We start from the raw sequence: 20,765 nt of genomic DNA, 5'->3' as shown, positions 1-20,765 counted from the left end.
CATACTATATAATATTTAAGATATTTATGTTCTGTTGACTTTCAAAGAACATACCTGTTTATTGTGGAGTACAGACAACAGTTTAATGTGTTGTTTGACAAACAGGTTTATATTTGGAATACGGCCAACTTGATCAATTATTTGGGCAAGAAATCCTACTGAGTTTGATTTGGACTTAGAACTTGAAAATAACTGACTTGAAATTTTGAACACTCCTCACATAATAAAAAAATGTTTGTTTATTCTTTGCATGTTTAAGGATTTCTTTCTTAAAGGAGAGACAGTGGGGACTGTCTGCCATTTTATTCCTCAAAAGTCTAATCTTCATCACATAACCACAAACACTGGAGTTTTCTTATACAGTCAAACCTCGATGATTCGAACTTCGTTGATTCGAATTTCTCGCTGTATCGAACTTTTTGCTTGGTCCCGAATTTTCTCACTATATAACACTACTAACGAAACTATGTATGATTCGAATTTTTATAAATCGAAGTTTTCGATGTATCGAACTTTTTTCATGACCCGTTAGCTATGATATTATAAGTAATTGACATCTCATGATTCGAACAAAAAATTTACCTGTACTGACCACTGGACAGGTGTTCGTCGTGACCCCTGCGGCAAGATTTCACACCTCTCCCCCAAATGTCCTGACTGACAATAGGGATAACAATAGCGTGTGTTGTCACTCCCGGTCATGGGGTTTATTAATAATCAGACCAAATTGATAGATAAAAAGTGTATTTAGAAGCCATGACATTTAATCACTCCGGTAAAACATTTCGGTAGTCGTCTCTGATAATCTCCGCCGCCATTGAAATCAGCGTTCGGTGAGTAAATTTTACGGAACTGTAAAACAACCGGACCAATTTTAAACACAAACAATTAGCGATGGCTTCACTCATATTCAAAGTGTCACGTTTCAAACTTATACGTAAATATCCAAGTAAATCGATTATTTGTTATTCAATAATGCATTCTCCAACCGATCGGCAATCCGTATTTTATATGCACATAACGTAAACGCACGTGTCTTTAGCAGAAAAGCCTAACGACTTACGTAAGTGTGCATTGTACTTCTTTTGTTTTATGTGTTAAACGCGATATAAGTGTTTTGTAACCGATACATATTTTGTTTAATTAATAAAATGCTTAAGTATAATTAATGAAAAGAATTTTTATTTTGTTGTGTTTGAGGTATAAATTAAGTAAACTTTTCGATGTGAGCCTGACAGGCGACGATCAACACGAAGACACTGAGGACATGTAACGTTAACAGATATGGTCATTATCAAGAAAACATCGATCTATTGTCAACTATGAATAATTCGAAGTCCCGCTGTATCGAAGTTTTTCTGTTAGTCCCTTGAACTTCGAAACATCGAAGTTTGACTGTAGTTTTATTTTCATATATTTTTTTTTTAAATAAATATTTCAAATATAAAAGTATTAAAACACATTCACCATGTCATGCATTCATACTTTTTCATACAATACTCGTACAGTATTGGTACATACTTTTTCATACAATACTCGTACAGTATTGGTACATACTTTTTCATACAATACTCATACAGTATTGGTACATACTTTTTCATACAATACTCGTACAGTATTGGTACTAACAAACCAATCATACAATAATCATACACACATACTTGACAGCCATACAGTTACTCTGAGATACAAGTTTACTTCAAAGCATTCTGCTGAGATTTACTAACAGTAATCTTGTATAACTCGAGGGAAGATAAAGAAAAATAAATTATTTAAGGAGATACATAATTAATAAAAATGTGAAGCACTGCAGTTTGAATATATATTATACCAAGAAGCCATGTACCATATTTGGCCGAAATCCCCAGCCTGTTGTGAGACAAAGTCCCAATGACTGTTTGAGTTCATCCCACCCAGGCTCACATTCAGGTTGAAAGGCAAATTGTCTACCTAACAGAAGCTACCCTTTTTTCAAAATTACTATGTCACCTCTTACTCAATGATTGGAACACTCATTGGAAAGAGTAAACATTTATCTTAACATTGATGTATAACAAAAGTGTGATTTCAAAAAGGTGTCCTGTTTTTTTTTCTGGAGTTGCTTCCCTTGATATATTCTCACTATGGGCGAGTGCCAAGTCCCTGTGTTATACCAGCTACATTTTGTTATTTCAATGTGGTTAAGTCTTATTGAATGTACACTTCAATTAAAATGTCTTCATGATGCCAATATTTATCTGCACGGAAAGTGTCAGTTTAACCCATATAATACCTGGTGAGGTGTATCAATAACTTTTAGGTGATCCACCATAATGAATTCAATGTCTTACAGAAAAATCACAATAAATCACAGGGACTTGGCGAATATTTCAGACAAGGTCTGAGTATATGTACCACATGTATCAAGGATGCACAATACATATTTGAACTATGGGTTTGAAATTCATGTCTAGTTCCTGTGCAATAAATGATGTGTCATCTATTCCAACCACTACTATAAATGATAGAGAATTGAAGAATTGGTTGCAGTTTTACTGACCATTGACCAATGGTCAATGCTGAATGGTGTTTTACCTCGCTGCAGTTCAAGGCTTACACTAAACCCTTTCTAGTACAAGGCCCTAAGAGTAAATTTTCGATTCTCCTAAATGAGTTTCATCTTCAGGATTTTTTTTTACTCTTTCAAGACTTCAGAAAAAACTACAATATGATTTCTGAAATTACAAAATGCTCTACCGGCCTGAAAGGACACTTGCAAAACTCTCCAATGCTACTCTAAGTTGTGGTCCACAGTCTATGACCTTGATGCATATTCAAGTGAATAATGTGAACTTTCCATTCTTTTGGAAGTTTTCTAAGTTGTGGCACATCTTTCCATTCATGAACAAAATCCAGTTCACAATCATGACATTTCATCATTAATACTTATTTCAGAACCATATAAACTTATTGGTTTGCACTTCGTGACTTGAAATGTCATTTCTGTTTCTAAGCACCTTCATCACTTTGACCTTGACCTTGTGATGACCTTGACCTCTATGTGCGTAGCCGACGGAGTGATTTGGCGTAGTGTGGTTCCATGACATGGGTTGTAAGGTAAGCCACTAATCCAATCAACAGGAAGAGGCCACATCCGGCAATTAATAATGAACGGTAAATAATGGAATAGTCATAAACCTGTTAAAAAAAATAATGGGTTATATTAAAATAGAAAATAATAGAATTGCTGTTAACCTGTAAAAATGGATAATTAACAGATAAAAATTATCAAATGTCAAATATCAGAAATAATCTGCATAATATGTTACATATTATGTAGATTATTTCTGATATTTGACATTTGACATAATGTACATATGATCTTGTAGTGGAGAAATACAAAAATGGCTGAATAATTAAAAACCTACAGAAAAAAATTGATCCACTTCGGAATCAGAAGTAGTAAATGTTTGTTTCATTATTTTTAAGTCTTTACATTGTGTTTTTTGAAACGCAAAAAAAATGATTTCTGATTATGAGTACAAGGTAATGTGACCAATATGACTTAATTAGATATAAACATCAGATCACAGGCAAAGTTAAATCATTTATAACTACATACAAATGCCTGTGATCAGACACAGGAAAAAAACCTTACCACAACAGACACATCCTCTGATATTGTAAGTGATTCCCTTGGTAGCACAACCAGAATAAGTGTGAGGAGAGACGCCAACAGAACAGTCACTACACCAAGGTTTCTGTGGAAACAAAAAAAAGGAATGAATTAGAGATTGCACATTGAGTTAATCATATACAGTATTAATCAGGCACAATAGTCCCGCATTTGAGTAAGTTACTATTTGGAATAATAAGTTACTCAAATGCAGGATAATCTGAAATAGAAACACAAAGTTCTTTTATACTGTATATCTTTCACAAAAAACTAAATCATGTCTTTAACATGGCCTTATAACCAAAGCAACATGGTATATTTTTATAAAGGTTATAATTCTGTTGTCTGTTTTGTTGTTTTTTGTAAAAGTCACAAACTTTTTCACCTCAATTGATTTGAATGTAAAAGGAAAGGGTTGGTGTGGCTTGTACAAAGTGCTAAATAAGGTCTCTGTCACTCGCCTGACAGAGCATGCTTCTTTGGCTCAGCAGATAGAGTTATGGCTTATCATGTCAGAGAAATGTCTAGTTTTATATAAATTAAAAAAAAAATAGTCAACATGTAGGTATGTCTGATTATTTTTTTAAATATAAAACTAGACATGCCAATGTGGTGTTATTGAGAGTCTCAGTTTGAGATTTGGGTAAATCTCAAGAAAAACATGGAGTAGTGAAAAAGGAACGGGTCACTGTGGCTTGTACATATTAGATAGTTTACATTAGATACGGTTTCTGTCACTCAGCTGACTTCAGCTCAGGAGGTAGAGCCATGGCTTATCACGACAAGAGACCCAGGTTCGATTCCAGTCGGGGCACTCGACAGGAATCGGTTTTTCCCTGTTCTTTCACTATGTGTCTAAATATAGAACTTGGGTAAATTCATGCACACCTATGTCATTTGAACTAAATGCTCCCAATGTGCAGCCTCGGCTTACTGGTCCGCTGCTCTACCGACTGAGCTAAAGGGAAATTCCCCCTAGCCGGAAGCTAGAAGGCGACCATACAACTATGTATTGTGGAAGTCTGGTATAGATGTGCGTATGTGTGTGGATAGGCCTGTCGACTGGTGTAAGGTGTAGGCGAGAAATATGCAAGTGTCACTCGATTGTTGTATCTACTGTGTATGTGTATGATGTGAGTATGGGATGGTAGTGACTTTAAACATATTTTATTTACACATATTTGCAAATAGGATTTGGCACAAGTTATTACAACTTATGAAGCCATTTCCTTACAATAGTTACATAGACAACAGATGATATTACAGACTGATCAACTGCAGTACGAAAGAGATATAGGCCTACATAACATTAGGCACTCACACAAAATAATATAACAAAGTCAATAAAATTTTCAAACATGTTAAATATTGTTAAAATCTTCCGCTGGATTTTATAAAATTTTGTACTTTGTTAAATACAACACAATTTAAATCCAAAGACATATTTTCATTTCCAAAAAGTAATAATCTTACAGATATATTTATATCTAAATCACTTAAATGATTTAGATATAAATATATCTTTAAGATTATTACTTGGGATGGTAGTATAGGTATATGTAAATACCTTTATTGTTTACGGTCGCTGGGAAGTCTGTAGTCCGCCATGTTGTATGTACGCGAATGTTTCCGTCGAGTGTTAGTTGTCGTGTTATTGGTTGAGTGTATCTGAGTTTGTGTGTTGGTTCGGCGCCACTGATTGGCCGTTGTAGGGTATTTGTATCGTGTGCACGTGTGTTTCGTGAGTCCGTCGGTAGCCGTCAACGTGTTGTCTGGGTGGGGGCTGTAAGGTACGTGTCTGTGTATTATATTATATATTCATTGTCGGGGAAAAGCCGGGAGCTGGCCCCATGTTATGCGTCACCATGTAAGTTTGTCCGTAGTATGTGCGTGTTTGTCCCAGCGACTTGTATATTGTTATACTTACTCAGTATATTACTGGAGAATAAACTTTCGAGAAATGTTTATGTGAATTTCGTTATTCTTGAACTACCGAAAGCCCAAGCCAGAACCTGGGTCAGGTGTGCAATAGGCAATACGCCTACAGTATAGTATTTACAATTAAAACCCGGCCTGCTACACGCTGCAGTCAAGGTCGAACAATGTCAGTTATATGAATTGTCATTTTAGCACAATGTTGGATAATATAACTGAAACGACCAGTTCTTGTGCAGATATGTCTAAAAGATGACACCCTTTTTTATAACAAATGCATATACATGAACTTTGAGTCACTATTTCAAATCAGCGAGATTCGGTCAATAAATGATGGCGTGACATATTTATTGAGTTAGGTTATTGAAAATGATGTGATCGTCTTGTTCCAACCTGTCGTATGCTGAGCGGGGAGGTGCATATAATATATGTTTCCAACACAAACTTACGACGCAGGTCCTTGAGCTCGTGACAATGCGACACAAAGAAAAAGGGCGAGGCCCCAGACGATGCCAAGCACCATCACACCTATCCCAACCCCCGCGACGAGGGCCATTTTTTCTTCAGTTCAGATCCCCGCTTCCAATGTCAACAACTATGGCTGATCCCACTCCCGAAACAGAAGCTTGGTCTGATTGGACAATTTCTTCTTACTCGAGCCAATCAACATGTATGTAACAAACCCAAGTAGACAGGTGCGTTCGACCAACACACCATGCGTTAGGTCGCTATTAATACAGTATTTTCCACTAGAGATCACGTACTGTATCTTATTTCAAAACTCATCTTTGTGCTGTATTTATGCGGTATGTGTGTAATTAGATTTATATAAAACAAAAGAAAATCTGAACAATATAATAGCTAACAATTAGCAGGAGATATATATCTTGTCAATATACAAGAGATGTGGAAGATATCGATCCGAGATTTTTTTACTTAATTCAGAGTAGTAAAATAGCATAAATTGCAAAAAATATTAAACAGTTAGTCAGATCACACTTAGTCGGATAATACGTTGTTTCCTATATCATATAACAATGCAATATTGAGTGCATATATTATATATATGTAGTTATTAACATATTTGATTTAAACATATTTCATTTGCAAATATTCAAATGGGATCAGCATTATCTAAAAGTACACATTTACCGAAGTCTATATAGTATTTGTTTTGAAACGATTTAAATTGGGGGCGGTCATTTACAATTGAGCTTAGAATATTTTAAAGCGTAATTTATAATTTCAAAGGTACAGTCATTTTTGAAATTTTAAGGAATTTATATAAATAACATCTTTGATTATTATATTATTTAAATGTATGTGTGATATATTTATATGACTGCTTATAACTTGTGTGTGTTTCCCACAGAAAGATAACAATAGGTATAATGTGTACAGCATTGCGTCAACAGAATATAGGAAATAGAAACACGCGCACATATATACTGACAGTAATGTAAGTAAGACTAACCTCACTCTGGAATCCATTTTACACGCGCAGATCTTAATCCGGTGTCTGATGGTGTCGAATACGACCCCCATGCGGCCCTTTCCTTGGCGTATGTAGTTATAAATGGAAAAGGGCGCCACTCTGTCCCTCACCTCGACTGGCCCGTACTTAAACTGACCCAGACAGTGTTCGGCTAATTAAGAATCCCGAGACTTACCCTGGAATCTCGGGTATATATATATATATATTGATATGCTGTTATTTCTCCTTTAGGAATAACACAGTCGCCCGGCCGGGTCTCCACCATTATCGAAAAACCTTCCTCTTGTTTTCTTCTTTTTTTCTCTCTCTCAAATTAGTCATATTTGTATTCCATCCCTGAATATTTCGACTTATGTCCTCCGCTTTGTGTTACACACGATCCCGACACAATCATTACACGAATAATTAATCATAAAAGGATCTGTCAATTAGTCCGGAATGAATAAACATATCCAGTTCAGTTTTCTGTAACTTTTTGTGTGACCAATTTGTCATTTCATCTGGAAGATGATCACAGAATGAAATGTCAGTTTTCGAATTATGTATAGATTTCACCAAATATTTGCTGGATTATTTCACCCTACAACTTGTCGAAAAATACCCAAAATATTCACACAAGGCGTCCTGGATAACAATGATAATGCTTTAAAATATTTTCAAATTAAAGTCCATCTAGTGGGGTTTTAATTATCTAAGCATATATATATAACCTTTAGTGTATAATGTGTATAAATAAACCATATATGTTTAATGTTGATATCTCAGTGCAAGCTAACCAGACTTTTTACATTTGAGAATGAAAGGTAAATATGGTTTTATCCTGTTGTTTGACGAGGATTATGGTCGGTACGAGGATACATTCGGATCATCCCCGGGTTGGCTATTCCTACTATTTTGAAAAAAAAAAACCAGAGGAGTTCCGGATGTACGAGAGCAGCGGTGTTAAGAAAGACGGCTAATTTTAATAAACCGCCCGGATGTACTGGTTCTACATCTACTTAATTATTTACCGAATTAAATTGTTTAGACATCTAATTATAACCGTACACAATGTTAGCAAATTTTCAAAAATTGATCAAAAATATCTCCAAAATCATTTTACACCATACATCCACTCAGTTTCAAAATTACAAGCAGCAATGGTACAAATGGAAATTTATTTTGAAATTTTTATCCGCGGTTCCTTACTTATTTTTGGCAAAAACATTTGAGAAAATTAAAGGCGTTTGAAAATTTTATCTTAACATATTTGTCCCTTTTTATTGTCAATCTCAATAGTTAATAATTTTGACTTTTTATCGAATTTCAATATGACTTATTACTGATTTATAGTTGATAAAACGTCAGAATAATTAGGAAATATTTTGACATGCCCCTGTGGCCAGCTAATTCTCAGTATCCAGAATTCCTTCGGGTCTAGTAATCCACTTTGATTCACTGTTAAGGTTTATGTAACGTATTGTAGTAATACCGTTATTTAGTGTTATTGATAATGTTTATAATTCTGATGCTAAGGCTCTGTACACAAACATTATGACAAGCCAAGTTGTCATTTATTCTTATTAGAAGTCGTTTAAAGTGAAAACTAGAACGAATATTCACACCCTGCCTACACTGCTCTCCGGCAGGTATGACTACGGACGTACGACGGACGCAGCATTTCGTCATGAGCTCACTTGCCCCAATGAGGTAGAATGACTTGCTGAACTAATTATTCTACTAAATTAATAATGCCTCAATCATCTCAATACCTCATTTGAAGTTCAATTGATGTAAAATTCATATCAAATTAAAGTTGTTCGCTACCTGAGAAATAATGTTATGGAATTGGTTAATTTGGACTTGGAAAAAAGAAGGGAGGTGTGTAGCGGGATTGGACTGGGTCGATCATCGGTGATCAGGTAGCTCAATTTGTAGATTATCCGGCTAGTGTTCGGAGGTCCCGGGTTCGAACTCCGGTCTAGCCGCTACATTTTCTCCTCCCCCGTTACATTTGTACAGGTACGAGCATACGGGTACTTAAAAGTCCGGATGTTTACATAGGACGGGGACTTGCACCTTGACAATTCCTGCCTTTTCACCTGTATTCCTACGTTAATCTAATTTCCTCGTAGGAGAGTATATATAGATGTATGTATTTATATAATATATATATATTTCACATCTGCAGACAAATTACTCGTTATTCTCGTATATAATGACAATGACAATTGTTTATTTTCGTAAACAGCGTTAACAGTACAGTGCAGAAAATATGAATACAAGCATATGGATGAAAATAATAATATTTGGTAAAAAATGATGGAATCAGTATTGTATTATCTCATTTATATCGATAATTAATTTCGCCAATGAAATAAGTATCAATAAAGTTATTTACTCAGCCACAGCTAAAAAAAAAAGGCAAAAATAAATAAAAACAAAAAACCCCCATTTTCCTTAGGGACTTGATTCTCAGAATAAGGCAGTTAATTTACAGAATTGATTGTGTCAGTCCTAGAACTAGCCGTCTTTATCGACTGGTTAGGGGTTTTCCCAAGTCTATTTCTAAAGTTGACAATGTGATAATTTCGTTGTTCATTTTCTTTTGTGATGACTGTAAATTAACAATTTTCAATATTGTGTAAAAAATAGATATTATAAACTGATAAACAATTCAGTAAGTTATCATTGATACAATTGTGAAACCAACAGTTAAAAGAAATCATCAATTCAGGTATAAGATATTATTCAAATCAAACATAGACATATGTACAAGATAATTAATTACAGACTTATGATGAATGTCACTTTATCATAATATCTACACTATTAGAAAGTCACTCTGTGTAGGGGAGTATTGATGCATTGTTCAACACGGGATACACGTGTTATGTCTATTTATATTTGAATGTTTTCGTTCCTCTGTCCCTGTGTTTGACCCAGAGGGTACCGTCCTCGTGTAGACTGATACACATTGGTGCACTTCCATCGGATGTATAAATAGTCCTCATACAGCGTCCAGTATTCCCGTCAATCAGTAGTACCGACTTGGTGACATATTCCGTTACGAGGATATCACCAGCTCCATCAAAACAAACATCGTACGGGCAAAACTTTGATGATTGATTGGAGCTTCCGTTTGATTTGATTGTACCAATGTCTTTACAGCGAAACTTCAGGTTCAGGTGTTTATCCATCACGATGACGTGAGGCTGTTTGTCTGGTTTCTTACCAGCGATGTAGTCATCATAACTTACACCATCAGTATCAACAGCAGCTACATCCCCGGTCAGAGAACTAGACACCATGTGATGAGGACCTACTGCCACCTGTCGACATGGACCGCCCGCTCCAGCTGACACTACCCGGCCGTCTGTAGTGTACAGTTGTATTCCTCCCAACATCCCCACCACCACCCTGTCATCACTAGTGATACACAGATAACGTGGTGTGTTGTTAACGTTAAAGCGTGTAACGACGTCACCACCCGTCGTGATTTCCCGGATACTTCGGTCATCTATACACACAGAACCACACCCTGCCCGTGGTCGGGGATACGGAAATCGAACGGACTTTGACCTTACACTCGATAGTCTCCTTTACATTGCCTTTTAAGTCAACCCGGTACACACTTTCAGCGTCCCAGTACGATAACCATGCCTCGTCATCAGTAAGACATGTATGACATACACTATAAGGAAACGACGTCGTAAACTCGGACAGAACCACAGGTGTCGGAATCGGTTTGTACGACTGATCTTCTCCGTCGACGAGTACCTTACCAAGCATGCGTTCCAGAAGTTCGGTGGAGATGGTCCCGGTTTTGAACTCCACTGTCTGCAAACGATGAGGAGAGGGAGGGTCAATTGAGGTATTCCTGATTTCCCGCGTTAATGTAGTGACGTCAACGGTTGCACCGGATGTCAGTACCTGCTGGCATCTGTTCAGTTTTGGCTCCAGGTCCTCCCTAAGATGTTGTGTTAGTGCAGTTTTGTTTTTCTCAGAAACACTTCTATTCAGTTTCTCTAGCTCGGTACACATCTTCACTAACAACTCAATGGCGTTATCGATGTTGTCTTTCAGCTGTTTCCCCTGACGTTTAATGTCACTGATAACTTTCTGATATCCTCCACCGCTCGTCTCCTGTTCACGAATATCCTCCTTGATTTTAGGAATGTCGGTTTTTGAAAGCTTGTCAACATACTGTTGTATTTCCCGTTTCTGGTCCGCCACGTAATCAGTCAGTTTACCCATCTTATGACCTTTGTGTCTGTCTGTTACACAGTCCATACAAATTAACTCGTCCTCACACGATTCACACACGTAAACAAACCCCATCCCTTTATGGCGGGGACACCCTGGAACTGGTGTCTGGGCCGCCATGTCGACAAGGTTAGCTGCTGTTTGTCAATATGGCGGCAATACTTCTCAGAATTCGAGATAGGCTTCCAGGGTATAGGACAGCATATGTTCTATTTTTAGTTACAGGCGTGTATTATATAAATGGTGTATCAATGTAACTGGATCAAATAGATTTAAAATAAATAGAAACTGGTGTCGGTGTCGTAATGTCGCCTTGGGTATATGTCCCTAATCTTTAATTTGTCAATACATTTGTATGCACTATTTGTAGATTTTTTCAGAAGGTCGTTTTTCGGGACGTCATGTTCTATTTTAAAGTACAGGTTTGGATTTTATATTTAGAATAAGACAGTGGACCTGACAGTTAACGTTGCCCGCCTTGAATGGATTTCCTATTAAAAATGAAGTACAGACAACTTGGATTTTTTTATATTTGCCAAACGTGCCCTGATTTTTTAAGTTTATTTTTTTTAGTTTTATAGTATCAAATCGCATATTCCCGTTATCTTATGTCCAGTGTCAACCGGGCATTGGTCCAGTATAGGCAGATGTAGTTACTTACAATACTTCTTGAAATTCACCGTATTATTACATTTAATGAAAATATGGTTTTAGTTGCAGTTGCCAACTGATCTAAGGACAACCTTGAAATGACCTTCGAAATCCAGGTTGTCATTGACTTACCTTGTTTAAAGCCCGATACCCGATATGAATTGTTAAAACCATTCAGATGTCTACGTCCCAGAAGTTGTCAGTATCTGTATCCGACGAAGTATCCTGGATATTTCTGTATAACACTCTTACTGTTAGAGTCTCTAATTGACAAAATATTATTGACATTTCTTTTGTATATTGTTTATTACTCTGTCTGTTTCAGAAGTAACATATCGGGAGGATATCTTTCACGAATTGTCATTGACATTTCATTTCTGTGTAAAACACAGAAGCCAACTAAGTATGCTTTTATACATTTATCTATAACTCTTTCGTATTTTTTCTGGCCAAAACAAACATCGCATGTTCCATTATCATACTTTTTCTGATCTATGTATTAATTTAAATCCTTTTCTGTGTATAACACGGAAGTCAAAGAACAGGAAGAATATATTTCACGACATGCCATCGACATTTTTTCTGTGTATAACACGGAAAACAAGAACTTCTACTATTTCAGAAGTCACAGAACGATGGGTGTCGATTTCTGACATTTAAGTATTTACACGTTTGACGATTCCAGGAGACTAAGTCTAGCAGATTTCCTTTCTTCCATGATACCGACATGTACCAGTGATAAGGTAAATGTTGTACCATTATCATACCGTTATTACCATGGATATAATTTCTTTGATGTATACCCTATCTGTAAGTATTAGGTGTGTGTTTGTGTGCTGTATGTATGTGTATGTGTGTGTGGTGTTGTTGGCATGTACCATATTGGCGTTGCTAATATCGAAATACGTTTCAATATCATCACCCATATCCTGTTTTATCTGATAAAAAATCCCCGGTAAGTTAACCTCATCTGTGGTAGTCTCAGTTTAAAAAAAAAATTCTTGAAACAGTATTGCTTTCAGAATTCAAAACCACTCCATGGTTGGAAACAATTTACCCAGTGGTGTAGCTTGCGTCAGTAGGATTGTACAAGCAGATTAAGTAAGAATCACCTTTATATTGCGAATCATGTGTGTATATAATCATTCTAGAGCCATTTTGTCATTCTATGTCTCGTCAGCGTTGTTAGGGGCCAAAAGTGAGGATATGTTCTAGCGAAAGGGAGTCGTGAAAATAAATGGGCATAAACAAAAGTCCTCATATAGCAGATGAGGTTTATTAAACACATCAATTGTGTAATCTTGATATATTGTAGTCTTAGATTTAAATGTACATGTGTGTATAATAGAGAGTGAAATGGGAATCTCCATTGCAGGACACAATATATTAGCACCTTTCAAAAACAGGTATACAGTTGAAGCAGTGTCAAATTAAACCTAGCCATATCAAACCATCTGGTCCAGAAGAAAACGTTGAAACTATAATGTGTTTCGTTTTCAGAACAAAATATAGAGTGATGATGTGGAGATGTGCGATGTTTTAATGTAATCAGGAACGTTTCTGTTCATTGTTTTTTCATGCTCGTCAGGACATTCCTTCCTGTATGTATCCAGTTCGGAAATATTTATGGTGGGAAAATGTTTGATTCAAGCTCGCTCATGTAATTATTCAAATTGTCATTACTAGTAACGTTAGAATCACGTTAAGAAGCATTTCTGTTTCAGTGTAAAATAAAACAAAGAACGAAAGTTTTTTTTTTATAAAACATGTAATTCATTATAAAAGGTAGATTTTAGAGGACACCGAGTATGAAGCATTACCGGTGTAAACAGACATTCGGAACACATCACTCACACTTTGTAATCAAACAGCACGTGACCTCAATGAACTGACGATGCAGCGCTCAGTACCACAGAATCGTGCCTCGTCACGATCAGACTGTCACGACAGACTATGTCACGATTTGTGACGTACCGATGACACTATACAGTCGAGATAACCACTTCCGGTGTGCTGAGTTATCAATAATTTACTCGTCAGCAAATGTTAATGTGGAGTTAAAATTAACATAACCAGGACAATAGCACATAGTGAGCATGTTGATGGCACATGTGTACAATGGTGACGACTTACACATTTTCAACTCATAAATACTCTTATCACAGTGATAAGTGAATGTCACACTGTTGGTGAGAAACAGAATATCCAACTTGTTTACAACACTGGCAACACACACAACTTATAATGTACCACTAGTTTCCTATGAATCACAACACGTCTCGCTCGGAATCGTGCTTTGATTTCAGTAAGATGCAAGGATGAAAATAAATTTCTTTAAATATTAAATGAGACATATAAGTAAAAAGTCTACAATAAAATATAAATTAAATCTTAAAATACACGGTTAAATCAGGATTGCCATTTCTGTATGTAAAAGTAAACAGCTGTTGAAGCAAGAATTTTTAAAAATATAAACGAAGATTGATCAATTGCATTTCTTAAAACATAACGGTAGCATGACAACTCGGATGTGGAACTGTCAATGATACACTGTGAATAGAGTGAGGGGTAACTAATATCACATCTGGATGTGTAAAAGATGACAATGGAGGAAAAGCCGATGGTGATAAGTATAACTATGGACAACGGAAGTAAATAAAGTAAAATCAAACGAAACTGAATACAGTAGCTGCCATGTTGACACATAAACGAAAAAATTGTCACCATGGTGACCTACACACTTACACCACATGTGCATCTAACCACAACCTGTTGTCGGTGTGACACACGTGTTTATAACCACGACTGTTGTCAGAGTTTGACACACTTGTGTATAATCAAGACACTTGTCGGTGCGGCACAGGTGCATCCTTCCGCGACTGTTGGTATGCGACACATGTGCGTCGAACCACAACTATTGTCGGTGTGCGACCCACGTGCATCTAACCAAGACAGTTGTCGGTGTGTGACACGCGTGCATTTTACCAGGACTGCAGTCATAGTTTGTTACATGTATTTTTTTTTTATCAAATACCACGTATGAATCTCGCATACCTTCAAATTAGTAACTTTGGTACATGTACACACAGCTACACACAAAGCCCTGACGTCATCACACTTAAGCATAATGTAATATTATTTATTCATATAATACCCTAATATTGTGTAAGTAATAGGCGGCGTGGGTACATGTTATCCACACTTAAATATCCTATATTTAGTATCTAGAGACTATATATAGGATTCAAACATAACAGTAAAGTTCTTTACAGGACACAGTAGAACGCTTTCAGGAATATATAGGAAAGATATGATAAACCAACACTAAGTACAACACGAGCTGTTGTTATTCGGGAATCGTAGCTCTGCGATATTCATTGATGAGGCTCTCGTCTGACGAATACAAGTTTAACACAACCAGTTTTATACATAGCAATAAAACAGCAATTTCCATTGGCTACATGTACCAGCAGCACGAACACATGTCAGCCAGCAGCACAATGGCATGATCTCTATATTCTCTCGCACCAATCACATTTAACATGAAATAAGACATGAACTGATATGTATCATATTTTGTGTGATACAAGTTAACAATATTGGGGTTGTTATCAGGCACTGATTCTGGGCAGGACAAATTTTACCAAATCTAAATTTGACAGTTTAAAAAAAATTATTTTGCAAAATGCAATGTACCGATACATTATGTATATCTTACTAGTATTATTAAATACCAATTTTGTATTTAAGGAAAGTATACTATCGACTGAGAACTAGCAGTAGTAGATCGCAACATACTGATAGTGAAACACAGGTCAAATCAATTCATATCAAATAAAACGCTGACTTAGAAACCCTTAGAAGATTCCCTATATCAATGTCCTTCCCTAAATCTGTGCCCGATACTACAAAAAATTAGGGAAACATTTGGTGATCGACCTCAGGCCGTGACACAGAAAACCATTCTTGGTGATCTTAATGATCACTGCACATCCTATGATACAGAGAAAATGATCATGATAATTCAATTAATGATATAAAGACGCGGTCATAGTACCAGAAGTAGTACTGTGATGTACTTAGAAACCGATATATATACAATATATGTATATAGAGGTTATGTTCAGGAATGTTAACACCTCCTCTCATTAGAGAGGTACGCCCAATACCTCACGTGTAGAGGTACACTAGGTACAATCACGTGTAGAGGTACACCAGGTAAAATCACGTGTAGAGGTACACTAGGTACAATCACGTGTAGAGGTACACTAGGTACAATCACCCGTATAGATACACCAGGTACAATCACGTGTAGAGGTACACTAGGTACAATCACGTGTATAGGTACACTAGGTACAATCACGTGTAGAGGTACACCAGGTACAATCACGTGTAGAGGTACACCAGGTACAATCACATGTAGAGGTACACTAGGTACAATCGCTTGTACATGGTCACTAGGTACAATCACGTGTAGAGGTACACCAGGTACAATGACATGTAAAGATACACCAGGTACAATCACGTGTAGAGGTACACCAGGTACAATGACATGTAGAGGTACACTAGGTACAATCACGTGTAGAGGTACACTAGGTACAATCACGTGTAGAGGTACACTAGGTACAATCACGTGTAGAGATACACCAGGTACAATCACGTGTAGAGGTACACCAGGTACAATCACGTGTAGAGATACACCAGGTACAATCACGTGTAGAGATACACCAGGTACAATCACGTGTAGAGATACACCAGGTACAATCACGTGTAGAGGTACACCAGGTACAATTACGTGTAGAGGTACACCAGGTACAATCACGTGTAGAGGTACACCAGGTACAATCACGTGTAGAGGTACACTAGGTACAATCACGTGTAGAGGTACACAAGGTACAATCATGTGTAGAGGTACATCAGGTACAACCACGTTTAGAGGTACACCAGGTACAATCACGTGTAGAGGTACACCAGGTACAATCACGTGTAGAGGTACACCAGGTACAATCACGTGTAGAGATACACCAGGTACAATCACATAGATGTACACCAGCTGTCACATGGTTATTTTAGAGGTACGGAAGTGTTAACAATGTTCACATTCAATCTTTCATGAATGCATGAGATACAAATGTATTACATGTTTACCAATCTGTATGATGGTTGATGATTTGTACCAGTTGTCAGAGCGATATCAAACACGGACTTCGGATAAATTGTGAATCAAAAACATGGAAACGTTTATAGTGAAGACACAAAAACGTGTCTAAATTCAGAACAATACCACACTATCAACTCAGAAAGCACAATTAATATGTAACATCGATCCATACATACTCAAAATATTGTCAGTCTCACAAGCACACATGTCCAATACTATACCTAGCACAACAATTATAATGTCCATATCTAACTTCATACACAACTGCACACACATACCCGTCTTAACATCACAACATCTCACTGTCCATAGCAGGATAGTAGTCCACCACACTTTGATTGTGGATCTGTCTTTGATACTGATGGAATTCCTGACGAAGTTTTTGGAATCGTTCTTCAGAGTTGTCGTAGCGACTTTGGCGCGTAGGCTTCGGGTAGAGATCATCGTACAAATTGGATGTGCTGAGACCATTCTCGAGTGCACTCAACAGTTCGTCACCAACGGGGTGTATATGAGAGTACTTATTGAGTGTATCCATCACATCAAACTCATAATTCTCATCTCCTGAGGCCTCCCGACGAAGGCTGTAGTCCGGAGGTAAATGAGTCGAATCTTGACTCGTGTCATGTGGACCCAGAAGTGACGTCACAGACGCACTATTATTCCTTTGCTGCCGCCATGGGCCGGACGACCCCGTGTTTTTACTGCCAATACCACTACTACCGGAGTCCGGTGTGACCAATTTGTCATTTCATCTGGAAGATGATCACAGAATGAAATGTCAGTTTTCGAATTATGGATAGATTTCACCAAATATTTGCTGGATTATTTCACCCTACAACTTGTCGAAAAATACCCAAAATATTCACACAAGGCGTCCTGGATAACAATGATAATGCTTTAAAATATTTTCAAATTAAAGTCCATCTAGTGGGGTTTTAATTGTCTAAGCATATCATGTATAACCTTTAGTGTATAATGTGTATAAATTAACCATATATGTTTAATGTTAATATGCAAGCTAACCAGACTTTTTACATTTGAGAATGAAAGGTAAATATGGTTTTATCCTGTTGTTTGACGAGGATTATGGTCGGTACGAGGATACATTCGGATCATCCTCGGGTTGGCTATTCCTACTATTTTGAAGAAAAAAAACCAGAGGAGTTCCGGATGTACGAGAGCAGCGGTGTTTAGAAAGACGGCTAATTTTAATAAACCGCCCGGATGTACTGGTTCTACATCTACTTAATTATTTACCGAATTAAATTGTTTAGACATCTAATTATAACCGTACACAATGTTAGCAAATTTTCAAAAATTGATCAAAAATATCACCGAAACCATTTTACACCATACATCCACTCAGTTTCAAAATTACAAGCAGCAATGGTACAAATGGAAATTTATTTTGAAATTTTTATCCGCGGTTCTTTACCCCATTTTTGGCAAAAACATTTGAGAAAATTAAAGGCGTTTGAAAATTTTATCTTAACATATTTGTCCCTTTTTATTGTCAATCTCAATATTAAATAATTTTGACTTTTTATCGAATTTCAATATGACTTATTACTGATTTATAGTTGATAAAACGTCAGAATAATTAGGAAATATTTTGACATGCCCCTGTGGCCAGCTAATTCTCAGTACCCAGAATTCCTTCGGGTCTAGTAATCCACTTTGATTCACTGTTAAGGTTTATGTGAAGTATTGTAGTAATATTTAGTGTTATTGATAATGTTTATAATTCTGATGCTAAGGCTCTGTACACAAACATTATGACAAGCCAAGTTGTCATTTATTCTTATTAGAAGTCGTTTAAAGTGAAAACTAGAACGAATATTCACACCCTGCCTACACTGCTCTCCGGCAGGTATGACTACGGACGTACGACGGGCGCAGCATTTCGTCATGAGCTCACTTGCCCCAATGAGGTAGAATGACTTGCTGAACTAATTATTCTACTAAATTAATAATGCCTCAATCATCTCAATAGCTCATTTGAAGTTCAGTTGATGTAAAATTCATATCAAATTAAAGTTGTTCGCTACCTGAGAAATAATGTTATAGAATTGGTTAATTTGGACTTGGAAAAAAGAAGGGAGGTGTGTAGCGGGATTGGACTGGGTCGATCATCGGTGATCAGGTAGCTCAATTTGTAGATTATCCGACTAGTGTTCGGAGGTGCCGGGTTCGAACTCCGGTCTAGCCGCTACATTTTCTCCTCCCCCGTTACATTTGTACAGGTACGAGCATACGGGTACTTAAAAGTCCGGATGTTTACATAGGACGGGGACTCGCACCTTGACAATTCCTGCCTTTTCACCTGTATTCCTACGTTAATCTAATTTCCCCGTAGGAGAGTATATATAGATGTATGTATTTATATAATATATATATTTCACATCTGCAGACAAATTACTCGTTATTCTCGTATATAATGACAATGACAATTGTTTATTTTCGTAAACAGCGTTAACAGTACAGTGCAGAAAATATGAATACAAGCATATGGATGAAAATAATAATATTTGGTAAAAAATGATGGAATCAGTATTGTATTATCCCATTTATATCGATAATTAATTTCGCCAATGAAATAAGTATCAATAAAGTTATATACTCAGCTACAACTAAAAAAAAGGCAAAACAAAAACAACAAAAAAAACCCCCTCATTTTCCTTAGGGACTTGATTCTCAGAATAAGGCAGTTGATGAGCAGGATTGATTGTGTCAGTCCTAGAACTAGCCGTCTTTATCGACTGGTTAGGGTTTTTCCCAAGTCTATTTCTAAAGTTGACAATGTGATAATTTCGTTGTTCATTTTCTTTTGTGATGACTGTAAATTAACAATGTTCAATATTGTGTAAAAAATAGATATTATAAACTGATAAACAATTCAGTAAGTTATCATTGATACAATTGTGAAACCAACAGTTAAAAGAAATCATCAATTCAGGTATAAGATATTATTCAAATCAAACATATCCATATGTACAAGATAATTAATTACAGACTTATGATGAATGTCACTTTATCATAATATCTACACTATTAGAAAGTCACTCTGTGTAGGGGAGTATTGATGCATTGTTCAATACGGGGATACACGTGTTATGTCTATTTATATTTGAGTATTTTCGTTCTTCTGCCCCTGTGTCCGACCCAGAGGGTACCGTCCTCGAGTAGACTGATACACATTGGTACACTTCCATCGGATGTATAAACAGTCCTCATACAGCGTCCAGTATTCCCGTCAATCAGTAGTACTGACTTGGTAATGCGTTCCGTTACGAGGATATCACCAGCTCCATCAAAACAAACATCGCCAGGGTAAAACTTTGATGATTGATTGGAGCTTCCATTTGATGTGGTTGTACCAATGTCTTTACAGAGAAACTTCAGGTTTAGGTGTTTATCCATCACGATGACGTGAGGCTGTTTGTCTGGTGTCTTACCAGCGATGTAGTCATCATAACTTACATCATCAGTATCAACAGCAGCTACATCCCCGGTCAGAGAACTAGACACCATACTATGAGGAACTTCTGCTACCTGTCGACAAGGACCGCCCGCTCCAGCTGACACTGCCCGGCCGTCTGTAGTGTACAGTTGTATTCCTC

The 20,765-nt window shown here is 36.8% G+C and overlaps 2 protein-coding genes across 3 annotated transcripts; both read right to left on the bottom strand.

The window, feature by feature from the left end:
* Positions 1-1,763: 1,763 nt before the first annotated feature.
* Positions 1,764-7,277, bottom strand: LOC117341024 (transmembrane protein 218-like). Of its 2 annotated transcripts, none has more exons than XM_033902835.1 (3): positions 7,065-7,277; positions 3,638-3,740; positions 1,764-3,177 (listed from the first exon to the last, which is right to left on the bottom strand). In XM_033902835.1, the coding sequence occupies exons 1-3, from the start codon at positions 7,133-7,135 to the stop codon at positions 3,037-3,039; spliced, it is 315 nt and encodes a 104-aa protein (XP_033758726.1). In that variant the 5' UTR covers positions 7,136-7,277; the 3' UTR covers positions 1,764-3,036. The 2 variants fall into 2 exon arrangements, with proteins under 2 accessions (XP_033758726.1, XP_033758725.1); XM_033902834.1 differs by lacking the exon at positions 7,065-7,277 and adding an exon at positions 6,040-6,217.
* A 3,303-nt stretch (positions 7,278-10,580) lies between these two features.
* Positions 10,581-11,450, bottom strand: LOC117340752 (transcription intermediary factor 1-alpha-like). Its single transcript, XM_033902514.1, has one exon. It carries the CDS (start codon positions 11,448-11,450, stop codon positions 10,581-10,583), a length of 870 nt encoding a protein of 289 aa, XP_033758405.1.
* Positions 11,451-20,765: the final 9,315 nt, after the last annotated feature.

Source organism: Pecten maximus, chromosome 13 (assembly GCF_902652985.1).
Source record: "Pecten maximus chromosome 13, xPecMax1.1, whole genome shotgun sequence".
NCBI lineage: Eukaryota > Metazoa > Mollusca > Bivalvia > Pectinida > Pectinidae > Pecten > Pecten maximus.
The sequence above is the reverse complement of the archived record's forward strand: the minus strand, read 5'-3'. Positions and strand labels throughout refer to the sequence as shown.

Coding starts and splice junctions, on each gene's coding strand:
- LOC117341024 (XM_033902834.1), bottom strand. CDS start 6,146: ATGGCCCTCGTCGCGGGGGTTGGGATAGGTGTGATGGTGCTTGGCATC. Junction 3,741..6,039: donor CGAGCTCAAGGACCTGCGTC/GTAAGTTTGTGT, acceptor TTGTTTCCACAG/AAACCTTGGTGTAGTGACTG. Junction 3,178..3,637: donor CAGAGGATGTGTCTGTTGTG/GTAAGGTTTTTT, acceptor TTTTTTTAACAG/GTTTATGACTATTCCATTAT.
- LOC117340752 (XM_033902514.1), bottom strand. CDS start 11,450: ATGGCGGCCCAGACACCAGTTCCAGGGTGTCCCCGCCATAAAGGGATG.